This window comes from Balaenoptera acutorostrata, chromosome 20, assembly GCF_949987535.1.
Source record: "Balaenoptera acutorostrata chromosome 20, mBalAcu1.1, whole genome shotgun sequence".
NCBI lineage: Eukaryota > Metazoa > Chordata > Mammalia > Artiodactyla > Balaenopteridae > Balaenoptera > Balaenoptera acutorostrata.
Window position 1 is genome coordinate 46,638,613 of NC_080083.1, and position 12,238 is coordinate 46,650,850.

General features: G+C 37.0%; 1 protein-coding gene across 11 annotated transcripts in view; it reads right to left on the minus strand.

Moving 5' to 3' along the window:
- The window catches only part of LOC130705808 (leucine-rich repeat-containing protein 37A3-like), a 651,297-nt gene that overhangs the window by 619,756 nt on the left and 19,303 nt on the right, over positions 1–12,238 (minus strand). For 2 of the 11 annotated variants that reach the window (XM_057535148.1, XM_057535147.1), the window contains exons 6-7: positions 7,678–7,749; positions 6,614–7,131 (exon numbers count right to left, since the gene is read on the minus strand). The exons of 6 other annotated variants lie outside the window; for them this stretch is intronic. In XM_057535148.1, coding sequence (XP_057391131.1) covers positions 7,053–7,131; positions 7,678–7,749 — 151 coding nt within the window. In that variant the 3' untranslated portion in view covers positions 6,614–7,052. Of the gene's footprint in view, positions 1–6,613; positions 7,132–7,677; positions 7,750–12,238 lie in introns of those variants that run through there. 3 more of the 11 variants (XM_057535151.1, XM_057535146.1, XM_057535152.1) reach the window with 2 other exon arrangements.

Below are 12,238 nucleotides of genomic sequence, written 5' to 3' on the forward strand. Positions count from 1 at the left end.
TATTTGAGATTTTTCTTGTTTGTTGAGGTAGGCTTGTATTGCTAGAAACTTCCCTCTTAGAACTGCTTTTGCTTCATCCCATAGGTTTTGGATGATCGTGTTTTCATTGTCATTTGTCTCTAGGTATTTTTTTTATTTCCTCTTTGATTTCTTCAGTGATTTCTTGCTTATTTAGTAACGTATTGTTTAGCCTCCATATGTTCGTGTTTTTTACGTTTTTTTCCCTGTAACTGATTTCTAATCTCATAGCATTGTGGTCGGATAAGATGCTTGATATGTTCTCAATTTTCTTAAATTTACCGAGGCTTGATTTGTGACCCAAGATGTGATCTATCCTGGAGAATGTACCATGCGCACTTGAGAAGAGAGCGTAATCTGCTGTTTTTGGATGGAATGTCCTATAAATATCAATTAAATCTATCTGGTCTATTGTGTCAGTTAAAGCTTGTGTTTCCTTATTAGTTTTCTGTGTGGATGATCTGTCCATTGGTGTAAGTGAGGTGTTAAAGTCCCCCACTATTATTGTTATTTTCGATTTCCTCCTTTATGGATCTTAGCATTTGCCTTATGTATTGAGGTGCTCCTATGTTGGGTGCATATATATTTATAATTGCTATATCTTCTTCTTGGATTGATCCCTTGATCATTATGTAGTGTCCTTCTTTTTCTCTTGTAACAGTCTTTATTTAAAATCTATTTTATCTGATATGAGTATAGCTACTCCAGCTTTCAATTGATTTCCATTTGCATGGAATATCTTTTTCCATCCCCTCACTTTCAGTCTGTATGTGTCCCTAGGTCTGAAGTGGGTCTCTTGTAGACAGCATATATATGGGTTTTGTTTTTGTATCCATTCAGCAAGCCTGTGTCTTTTGGTTGGAGCATTTAATCCATTCACATTTAAGGTAATTATCGATATGTATGTTCCTATTACCATTTTCTTAATTGTTTTGGGTTTGTTTTTGTAGATCCTTTTCTTCTCTTGTGTTTCCTAGTTAGAGAAGTTCCTTTAGCATTTGTTGTAGAGCTGGTTTGGTGGTGCTGAATTCTCTTCGCTTTTCCTTGTCTGTAAAGCTTTTGATTTCTCCATTGAATCTGAATGAGATCCTTGCTGGATAGAGTAATCTTAGTTGTAGTTTCTTCCCTTTCATCACTTTAAATATATCATGCCACTCCCTTCTGGCTTGTAGAGTTTCTGCTGAGAAATCAGCTGCTACCCTTATGGGAGTTCCCTTGTATGTTGTCTCTTTTTCCCTTGTTGCTTTCAGTAATTTTTCTTTGTCTTTAATTTTTGTCAACTTGATTAGTATGTGTCTCAGCATGTTTCTCCTTGGGTTTCTCCTGCCTGGGACTCTCTGTGCTTCCTGGACTTGGGTGGCTATTTCCCTTTCCATGTTAGGGGCGTTGTTGACTATAATCTCTTCAAATATTTTCTCGGGTCCTTTTTCTTTCTCTTCCCTTTCTGGGACCCCTATAATGCAAATGTGCATTTAATGTTGTCCCAGAGGTCCCTTAGGCTGTCTTCATTTCTTTTCATTCTTTTTCTTTATTCTGTTCCGCAGCAGTGAATTCCACCATTCTGTCTTCCAGGTCACTTATCCGTTCTTCTGCCTCAGTTATTCTGCTATTGATTCTTTCTAGTGTATTTTTCATTTCAGTTATTGTAGTGTTCATCTCTGTTTGTTCTTTAATTCTTCCAGGTCTTTGTTAAACATTTCTTGTGTCTTCTCTATCTTTGCCTCCATACTTTTTCCAAGGTTCTGGATCATCTTCGCTATCATTATTCTGAATTCTTTTTCTGGAAGCTTGCCTATCTCCGCTTCATTTCGTTTTTTTTCTGCAGTTTTATCTTGTTCCTTCATCTGGTACATAGCCCTCTGCCTTTTCATCTTGTCTATCTTTCTGTGAATGTGGTTTTTGTTCCAGCGGCTGCAGAATTGTAGTTCTTGCTACTGCTCTCTGACCTCTGGTGGATGAGGCTATCTCTAAGGCTTGTGCAAGCTTCCTGATGGGAGGGACTGGTGGTGGGTAGAGCTGGGTGTTTCTCTGGTGGGCAGAGCTCAGTAAAACTTTAATCCACTTGTCTGCTGATGGGTGGGGCTGAGTTCCCTCCCTGTTGGTTGTTTGGCCTGAGGCGACCCAGCACTGGAGCCTGCAGGCCTTTGCTGGGGCCAATGGGGACTCTGGGAGGGTCACGCCAAGGAGTACTTCCCAGAACTTCTGCTGCCAGTGTCCTTGTCCCCGTGTTCAGCCACAGCCACCCCCTGCCTCTGAAGGAGACCCTCTGACACTAGCAGGTAGGTCTGGTTCAGTCTCCTATGGGGTCACTGCTCCTTCCCCTTGGTCCTTATGTGCACACTACTTTGTGTGTGTCCTCCAAGAGTGGAGTCTCTGTTTCCCCCAGTCCTGTCGATGTCCTGCAGTCAAATCCTGCTAGGTTTCAAAGTCTGATTCTCTGGGAATTCCTCCTCCCATTGCCAAATCCCCAGGTTGGGAAGCCTGACATGGGGCTCAGAACCTTCACTCCAGTGGGTGGACTTCTGTGGTATAGTTGTTCTCCAGTCACCCACTGGAGAACAATTGTGAGTCACCCACTCAGCGGTTATGGAATTTGATTTTATTGTGATTGCGCCCCTCCTACTGTCTCATTGTGGCTTCTCCTTTGTCTTTGGATGTGAGGTATCTTTTTGGTGAGTTGCAGTGTCTTCCTGTTGATTATTACCACATATGTTTTTCAAGGTCATCAAAAGTACTTATAATTTTGTCTATTGCGGTCCTGCAAAAGCCTCCTGTGGCCTTCCTACCCAACACCTGTTCTACTTAGACTTTTTCTTGAGCAATTAGCAAAGCGACAGAAGGATTTTTATGAAGCACCAGAGGAGGGATAGAGCAATGATGTTCTAGAGATTGCAAAGGTCACTATGCACTGAGGCAGACTCTGTGGGGGTAGCCCCAGAGGGGTCAAAGGCTGAGCCATGATATAAATTATAGAATCAGGAAGTTGTAACAGTGAAATCTATTCTCCCAGATTTTAACATCTCAGGGGAAAAGAAGTTATGAAAGAAGGATTAGAATAGATTATGCATGTCCATGAATGCCACACAAACAGACTAATACATTATTTTACTTTCTAGGTCAGTGTTTCTAAAAATGGATTCCCATGCTGTCACTCGGAGTGTGTGGTTATGTGTGTAAATATAGTGAAGAAAGAAAGATTCTGTAGCCAAATGGGTTTGAAAAAATTCTGTGTAAAATACAGTAAACAAAGTGCCACTATTGAGAATTTAATATATTTCCCTGAGTTGTGAATGTTTAGGAAGAGAATATTTTGTTGCTGGGAATGTTTCCAAAATATATTTGATTCAGGATGACAATTTATGGGGGGCTAGTGTTGCTCAGAATATAATTTGGGGAATTGTGCTTTGGTGAACAGAGCATGATTACAAGATTTTCAAATAAATGCTTCTGTGTGTTAGTTAAGTGAGGAGATAGTGCTGGGGGGAAATTAAGGAAGACCTAAATAACTGGAGAGATATAATGTATTCATGGATCAGAAGATTCAAGATTGCTAAGACATCAATTCTCCCCAAATTGATTTATAGATCAAAATCCCAGTAGGCTTTGCTATAGAAATTATCAAGCTAATTCTAAAATTCATATGGAAATAAAATTTAGAATAACTAAAACAACTTTGAAAAAGAACAAAGTTGAAGAACTAACAGTAACTGATTTCAAGGCTTATGAAGCTACACTTTCAAGACATTGTGATAGTAGTGTAAAGATAGACAGAAAGATCAAGGCAACAGAATAGAAAGTTCAGAAGTAGAGAGATGTGGATAACTGACTTTCAGGTTCAAAGGCATTTAAGTGGAGAAAGGATAGTCTTTTCAACAAGTGATGCTGGAACAATTGAATATCCAGGTGCAAAAAAAAAAAAAATGAACTTCCATCCAAACCATGTACAGAAATGAACTCAAATTGGTTTAGAGATCTAAATGTAAAACATAGAACTAAAAAACATAAAACTATAAAACTTCTAGAACAAAACAGGTGAAAAATTTTATGACCTTGAGTTAGGCAAGATTTCTTAGATACAACACCAAAAGCATAATCCATAAGAGAAAAAAATAGATAAATTAGACACCATCAAAATTAAGAATTTCTGCCCTGCAAAAGACACTCCTGAGAGAATGAAAAGATGAGTCACAGAATGGGAGAAAATACTTAGCAACTTACATATTGGATAAAGGACTAATTTCCAGAATATATAAAGAACTCTCAAAATTCCAGAAAAGTATAGATAAAAGATTCAGAGATACAGATGCAAAATAAGCATATGAAAAGATGTTTCACATGATTAATCATTAGGGATGCTACAGTGAGATACAACTACACACCTATTAAACTATCTAAAATTAAAAATACTGAGCATAGCAAGTGTTGGCCGCAACGTGAAGAAAATGCAACTCTCAAACGCTGCTGGTAGAGATGTAAAATGATCAAACCACTATGGAAAATAGGTATTTTTTTAAAAACGTAGACATACACTTACCAATGATCCAGCCATTCTACTTGCAGGTATTTACCCAAGGGAAATGGAAGCATACATCCATACAAAGACTTGTACACAAATATTCATAGCAACTTTATCTGTAGTAGACAAAGACTGAAACAACTCAAATGCCCATCAATGGTGAATAGATCAATTGTGGTACAGCCATATAATGGAATACTATTCAGCAATAAAGAGAAATGAATTACTGATATATACAACAATATGGATGAAGATTAAAATAATCATGCCGAGTTAGAGGCCAGTTAGAAAAAAGTATACACTGTATGATTCCATTTACATAAAATTCTAGAAAATGCAAACAGAAAGCAGATCAATGGTTGCTTGGCGATTGGGAAGGGCAAGGAACGATGGGAAGGAAGAATTACAAAGAGACATTAAGAAACTTTCTGAGGTGATGGACATTTTGATTTTGATGATGTCTTCATGGTGTGTATGTATGTGTGTGTGTGAACACAGATTATTGTATGTCAATTATACCTCAAAAAGCTGTTAAAAGAAATGATATTATATGAGAGAGACAATTGGGGAAATTTGAATAGCAACTCTTTATTAGGTAATATTATTCTGTAGGAATTTAATTTCTTCAATACTGTGTGTTAACAGTATTGTAGTTACATAGGGAAATAATTTTTAATATCCAGAGAGGAGGGCATCTAGCTGACAAGAGAGGGATCGCAATTGCGGCAGATGCTGTGGAAGGCTGAGGAAGATGAGGCTAGAGCAGTGACCAACAGATGTGACGGCGTGGTGAAGACAGTCATTTGTCAGCTGACCTGACAAAGACGGTTGGAACAGACTGCTAAACGCAGGGCCCTTTCCGCCTACTAATCACAAGCAATCCCCTCGGCTAGCCTTGGCATAACAGAAAGTTTCTATTAGCTTGCCATATTGGAGGGGGGACGGCACAATTTAAGGTGCAGTTAGTTGTGTAATAAACTGTCACAATACGGTCCTACAGAAATAGTTTTTTAAACTGCAAGAAAATGAAACTTGACCCTTCCCTCACAACATATATGAAAGTTAACTCAAAATGAATCATAGACCTAAATGTAACTATACAACTTCTGGAAGAAAACATAGGAGAAAATCTTTGTGAGTTTGGGTCAGACAATAGGGTCTCACACAAAGATTTCTTAGATAAGACACAAAAAAGCACAAACCATCTAAGAAAAACTGCTAAGGGACTTCCCTGGTGGTTAAGACTCCGAGTTCCCAATGCAGGGGGCCTGGGTTCGATCCCTGGTCAGGGAACTAGATCCCGCACGCATGCCGCAACTAAGAGTTCGCATGCCACAACTAAGAAGCCCATGAGCCGCAACTAAGGAGCCCATCTGACGCAACTAAGACCCAGCACAACCAAATAAATTAAATAAATATGAAAACAAATTGCTAAATTAGAGTTCATCAAAAATTTAAAACATCTAGTCTTCAGAGACACTTTAATACAATGAAGATAAGTCACAATCTGGGAGAAGATATTTACTAAACACATATCTAGGAGAAAGGACTTTTTCCATTGCTTTTCATATAAAGCACTCTTAAAACTCAATATAAATATCCAATTAAAAAACGGATTTGAACAGACACTTCATTTAAAAAGATGTTTGCACATGAATAGACACTCAACATCATCAGCTATTACAGAAATGCAAAATGTGGCAAAAACCACGAGATGCAACTGCACACCTACTAGAAAGGTTAAACGTTTTTAGAAAATAAATATAAGGATCAGCTGAAGATGTGGAGCAACTGCAACTCTCATAGACTGCTAGTGGGAAAGCAAAATGGCACAGGCACTTTAGAAAACAGTTTAGCAGTTTCTTAAAAAGTTAAATATGCACCTAGCATATGATGAAGCAATCCCACCCTTAGGCATTTCACCCCAAAGAAATGAAAACATATGCTCGCACAAAACATATGTTCACACACACATGTGAGTGTTTTCAGAGGCTTTGTCCATAATAGCCAAAAAACTAGAAACAACTCAAGTGTTCATCAAATGATGAATGCGTAAACAAACTGTGTATCCACACAACTAGAATACTACTCAGCAATAAAAAGGAATGAACTACTGACAGGTGCAACAAAACAGATGAATCTCCAAAGAGACTGGCTAAGTGAAAGAAGCCAAAAACAAAAGGCTACATACCACATGATTTCATTTATAAGATATTCTGGAAAAGGCAACATTATACGGACAAAAATCAGATTGGTGGTTGCCAGGGGCTGGTAGCGGGAGGAGGATGGATTGACTACAAAGGGACATGAGGGGTCTTTTGGGAGTGCAGAAGTTTTCTTTACCTCAATTGTGGTGGTGGCTACAGAACTATACGTTTGTCAAAACACATCACACTGTATATTTAAAAATAGTGAATTTTGTTAAGTGAAAATTATACATAAATAAACCTGACTTAAGAAAATAATACGACAAACCTAAAAAAACAATTGAGTGAAAACAAATGTAAGAAAAATCAACTTACAGTTTTTCCAATTCAAGGGTCATCATGAGGATGCTTTCAATTGTTGTAAGTGACACTTGTGTTGTTCCCATGTCTCTGAAGGAGAAGCCCAAACATGCATGATATAAAACCCAAAGACAAAAATTCTAAACTTAAAAAGATACTTAACATGTGATTACTTCAATTCTGGCTTCTTACTTGCCATATATGATAATTCCAAAGAGCTCTTATTGAAGAAATTTAAATTTGCATCATCAAATTAATGGCCTTGGTGCTGAATGGTACAATCATTTTTTATTATCCTAAGTTCTCATTTTCAATTGCATCTACCTCTTTTGATCACTCTTTTTTAAAAAAAATAATGTACCCCTTATTCCTTTTTGCTTTCTGGGATAAATAATATTCCTACATGCATCTACATGTTCCATATCTATATGTGTTCTTCAACACTGTTCTCATTCTCTGCTGGCTGTCTTACCCATGTATATTCTTTCTTAATCGTTTTCTTTGCCAATAACTTTTATTTTCAATAACCCAGTTAAAATCTAAATTATGACTTTTTAGCCAAAGTACTCAATCTTTGACGAAAGTAAAAAAGAGCAGAAATTATCTCATGAGCCATGAAACTGTTGCAATACTTACAAATATTTTAATGCTGGCAATTTAAAAAGATAAGAATCTTCAACTGTTGTCAAAGGATTATGATTGAGAATTCTGAAAAATGGAATGGAATTTAAATTATCTGCATTTTCAATTACTTCCATGAAAGCTTATATTCATTTTTTTTGGTACGGAACGTGAAGGTTTAAAAAAAAACTCATTTTCTGTCTTTACCTATAAATCACCCTTAGCATCTGTAAAACACTCTTTCATTGGGAACTACCCAGGTCTCTAGATGATAAAGTGGAGAAGAGAAACAAACAAACAAACAAAAAAATAGAAAAAAAAGTGGCCAGTAAAGACAAAACATGCCAAAGAACTTTTCAGGTTAAAAACCCTAGAAGTGACTATGCTGGTAGGAAGCCCTTGCTCTGTAAAAAAGTACTATTTCTAGTGTCCTCCATAATTCAAGGTGTTTTTCTTTCATCTCTACAAATTTTTTAACATTTCATGATTTAAACTACCCAGTGAAAGACAAAAATAGGGCTAATTCCTTGGTTCTGGAGCCAAAGAAGAAGAGATAAATCCAAGAGGAACTGGTGAAAGCCATACTCCCATCACATAGTCCCATGCGTATTCCTGTATCATAGCCTTTGTTACTGTGTATGTAATCACCTGTTTACTTGTCAGTCTCCTAGATTGCCAGCAACTTGAGAGCAGGGACCACACTTTATTGTCATTATTATTCCTGTGCCTGACATAGTGCCTAATATTTACTAGATATTTAATAAATGTTTGCTGAATAAATAAATAACATTTTGTTTATATATCAATAAAATAAACAAATTAATTTTGGGGAACAAAATTTTATTCCAAAATGCTGGAATAGATTTTCTTCTTAGTTCTTTCCTTCTTTTTCCTTAGTTCCTTAAAACAAATAAGGGGGGGAAAAAAAACCCAAAGGAAACAGGAAGAAAGAAAAGAATATCTGACTTTAGGTTAACTCTACTCAAGAATTATTAACGTATTTTTGCGAATACTGTAAAATAATTATCAAAACTAATATCTTTTGGGTTGCCAGGCATCTGTGATCAGCATTTAACATTTAATCCTCACAGTAACCTTATGTGATAGATATATTACCCCATTGTACAAATGAGGAAACTGAGGCACAGAGAAGTTATATAACTTGTCCTAGGTCATCAAGCTAGTAAGAAGCAGAGCTGGAATTTGAACTCAGTTCTGACTCTAAAGCCTGTGTTTAACCTGAATGAAAAAAAAAGTGGGGGGCGGGGGGATGGGGATTTAAAACATCTGTTACTTTAACCTTAATTTTGAGAGCACTAAATATAGAAATACCTTTTCAAACTTCATCTACACATCTGGGAAAGCCTCTATGAGAATTATATTTTCTCTTTTTATTTATTTATTTATTTATTTCTCTTTTTATTTATTTTTTCCTTAATCATCTCCCATGATAAATATTTAATTAGCCTATGGTCATTGAGACTTTAGAGATTTTAAAAGATATTGCAGGAAAATCAGTAAAAATGATGGAGGAAGGACATCTGAAAATTCATCCCTCCATAGAAGCAACAATAACAATAACAACAACAACAACAACAACAACAACAAAACTGGCAAAAATGGTCAGAATCAACTTTTTCGGAACTCTGGAAATTTAACCGACAGGCTTGCAGCAAATTGGGGAGCAATTTATTCAAGGAAAACAAATTAATTTCTGTAAGAACAATGAGATCTGTGTTGCTTGAACTTGTCCTTGACCTTTGCTCTCCATGCCAGTGGTAGCCTTGAAAAACAGCCCACATCCCTGGTACCAGGAGGAGCAGCATGGACTGGGAGGTCCTTCAAAGCCTCATTCCCAAAGAACTGTCATTGTTTTACATGTCTGGTGGTCCCCTGGAAGACCTCACTTGAAAGGCTTGCCTTTGACCTGACTGAGAGCTGTCTAGTGAGAAAAGCCTCTCCTCAGGTGGCATTTTTGGAAAACATTTTCAAGCAAATATTTTAACATGGCGGTTGCATGAGGCAATGGATAACAGTTCGGGGCAAAAAACAGCCCAACCGAAAAGCTTAAAAAGAAAAGCTGAGGAATGAGATGTCCACAGAGACTTTGAAATGTTCCAATGTATTCCTGGGAAACTGGAAGACCACAAGACATATTCCTGGGAATCTAGGAAAATAACTGTTAGCATTAATAAATGAGTTCAGCAAGGTTGTAGGATATAAGATCAATATTATTTCTACACACCAGCAATGAGTAATCCAAAAATGAAATCACGAAAACAATTCCATGTGTAACAGCATCAAAACAAATAAAATACTTAGGGAAAAACTTAACCAAGTAAGTGCAAGATTCACACTGAAAAGTACAAAACTGTTGAAAGAAATTGAAGAAGATCTAAATAAATAGAAAGACATGCTGGATTCATGGACTGGAAGATAATCTTATTAAAATTTCACTACTTCCCAAATCGACCTATGGTTCCATTGCAATTCCTATCAAAATCCCAGCTGACTTCTTTCCAGAAATTGCCAAGCTAATTCTAAAATTCATATGGCAATTCAAGGAAACAGAATAACCAAAACAATGTTGGTAAAGAACAAAGTGGGAGGACTCACACATCCTGGTTTCAAAACTCAGTTCAAAGCGACTGCAATCACAGTGTGCTACTGGAATAAGAACAGACATGTAAATCAATGGAACAGAATTGATAGTATAGAAATAAACCCTCATATTTATGGTCTACTGATTTTCAACAAGGGTGCCAAAACAATTCAATGTGGAAAGAACAGTCTTTCCAAATGATGCTGGGACAACTGTACATCCACACACAAAATAATGAAGCTGGACTCCTACACTTCACACCATGTATGAAAATTAACTCCAAATGGATCAAATATCCAAATGTAAGAGCTAAGGCTGTAAAACTCTTAGAAGAAAACACAGGAGTAAATCTTTATGACCTTGCATTAGACAACAGTTTCTTAGATATGATACCAGAAGCACAACCAACCAAAGGAAAAATAGATGAATTGGATTTTATAAAAATGAAAAAGTTTGTGCTTCAAAGGACACTATCAAGAAAGTGAAAAAACATATAGAATGGGAGAAAATACTGTAGGTGGGAAGAATAAGATGCAGTTGGGAGAAGAAAAGTATAGTAGTTGCTAGGTGTGACAATCTCAAAATTTTGAACTCTTACAAATAAAACAGCCACCCTAAATCACCCCAAAGGACAGACCCAAGTTAGTTTTGGTTTTAGCGTTTATGCCTTTCTAAATCTGAGAAGCTGCCAGGATTCTAGTACACAGCAAAAAGTGACGACAACACCCTGAAGTGTGTAAGCTTTTGTGTGTACATAGCTATCGAAAGGAAACCAATGCTAGTTGACCGGGGGAGCATTAGAGCGGCTCTGTGACCGCAGCTCAATTTGCCCTCATAGTGTGGCCACACCTACCTCATTGATATTCTCAACAATGGGGTAAATAATTCAATAGGGATAAGGCTTTGATGTTCCTCTTATTCTCTCTTAGTGCTTATGTTCTTGGTACAATATTGATGTACCACAGACAAGCCAGCATGTGAATGTCCTCTGTCTGGTTAAGTTATATAGCCTTTCTACATTGTAGAGTCCTTCAGTTTCTAAAATCATGGAGCTTGTATTGTTAGGACCAGTGAAGTGACTAAAAGAATTTTTAAAAATAAGCCATCAGTCTGGACCTGCATAGGTGAATGAAGGAGAAACACTTTAAAGTCAGAAAAAAAAGTAGACTTAACATTTAGGATTATCAACCACTGCTGGTTTTCCATAATATATTTCATTCCTGATTTTATCTGAAAGAGATACGATTACTACCACCATTCAAAAAGTGGTACTTTATTAATTAATAAGCTCTTAGCTCATCTTTGAGGTCGATTTCGGATTTCAAATAGACTACCACACTGCTAACTACTTCACCTGATGTTTGTCAATAACATAGAGGCTTCATTCAAGAAACCTACTGACTTATAATTACCTGAAACCCGGTGATGAATCAAGGTTTTGTGGGGCCTGAACCTCATCTACTTTGGGAAATCCTGTCTAATAAAAACATGCACAGTTATGAATACAAAAATCGCTAGGACCCCTCTCAAGACCTTGGAAGGGACCTATGCAAGTGAGGAGCCCTGAGGCCTAAGCTTCGTTGAATTCATGATAAATCCACCTCAGCTGGGGCCCTCTGCCAAACTTATTTAATGCAGGCAACTTATAAACACCCCAGTAATATGTCATCATAGGTAGTAAAATGACTTAACTCGAGGGCGGCATCTTCCCTTGGTGGCTTGCCTTTGGAAAGAGATGCAATAAAGTCTGTATCTCACCATGGCAAATGTTTCCTGAAGCAAATTAGCTTTGTCTATTAGAAAGACTTAGCCCAAAACAGAGACTTAGTATACTGTGACAATCTTTTGAAAGTAACTGTGAATGAGTTTTAGGAGTACAGTACTAATTTATTTCCAACACCAGATAGTTTTGATTCTTTCACTACCTTTTTCTGTCATTTAAGAGGAACACAAATTCAAAAGGAACAAGTTGGT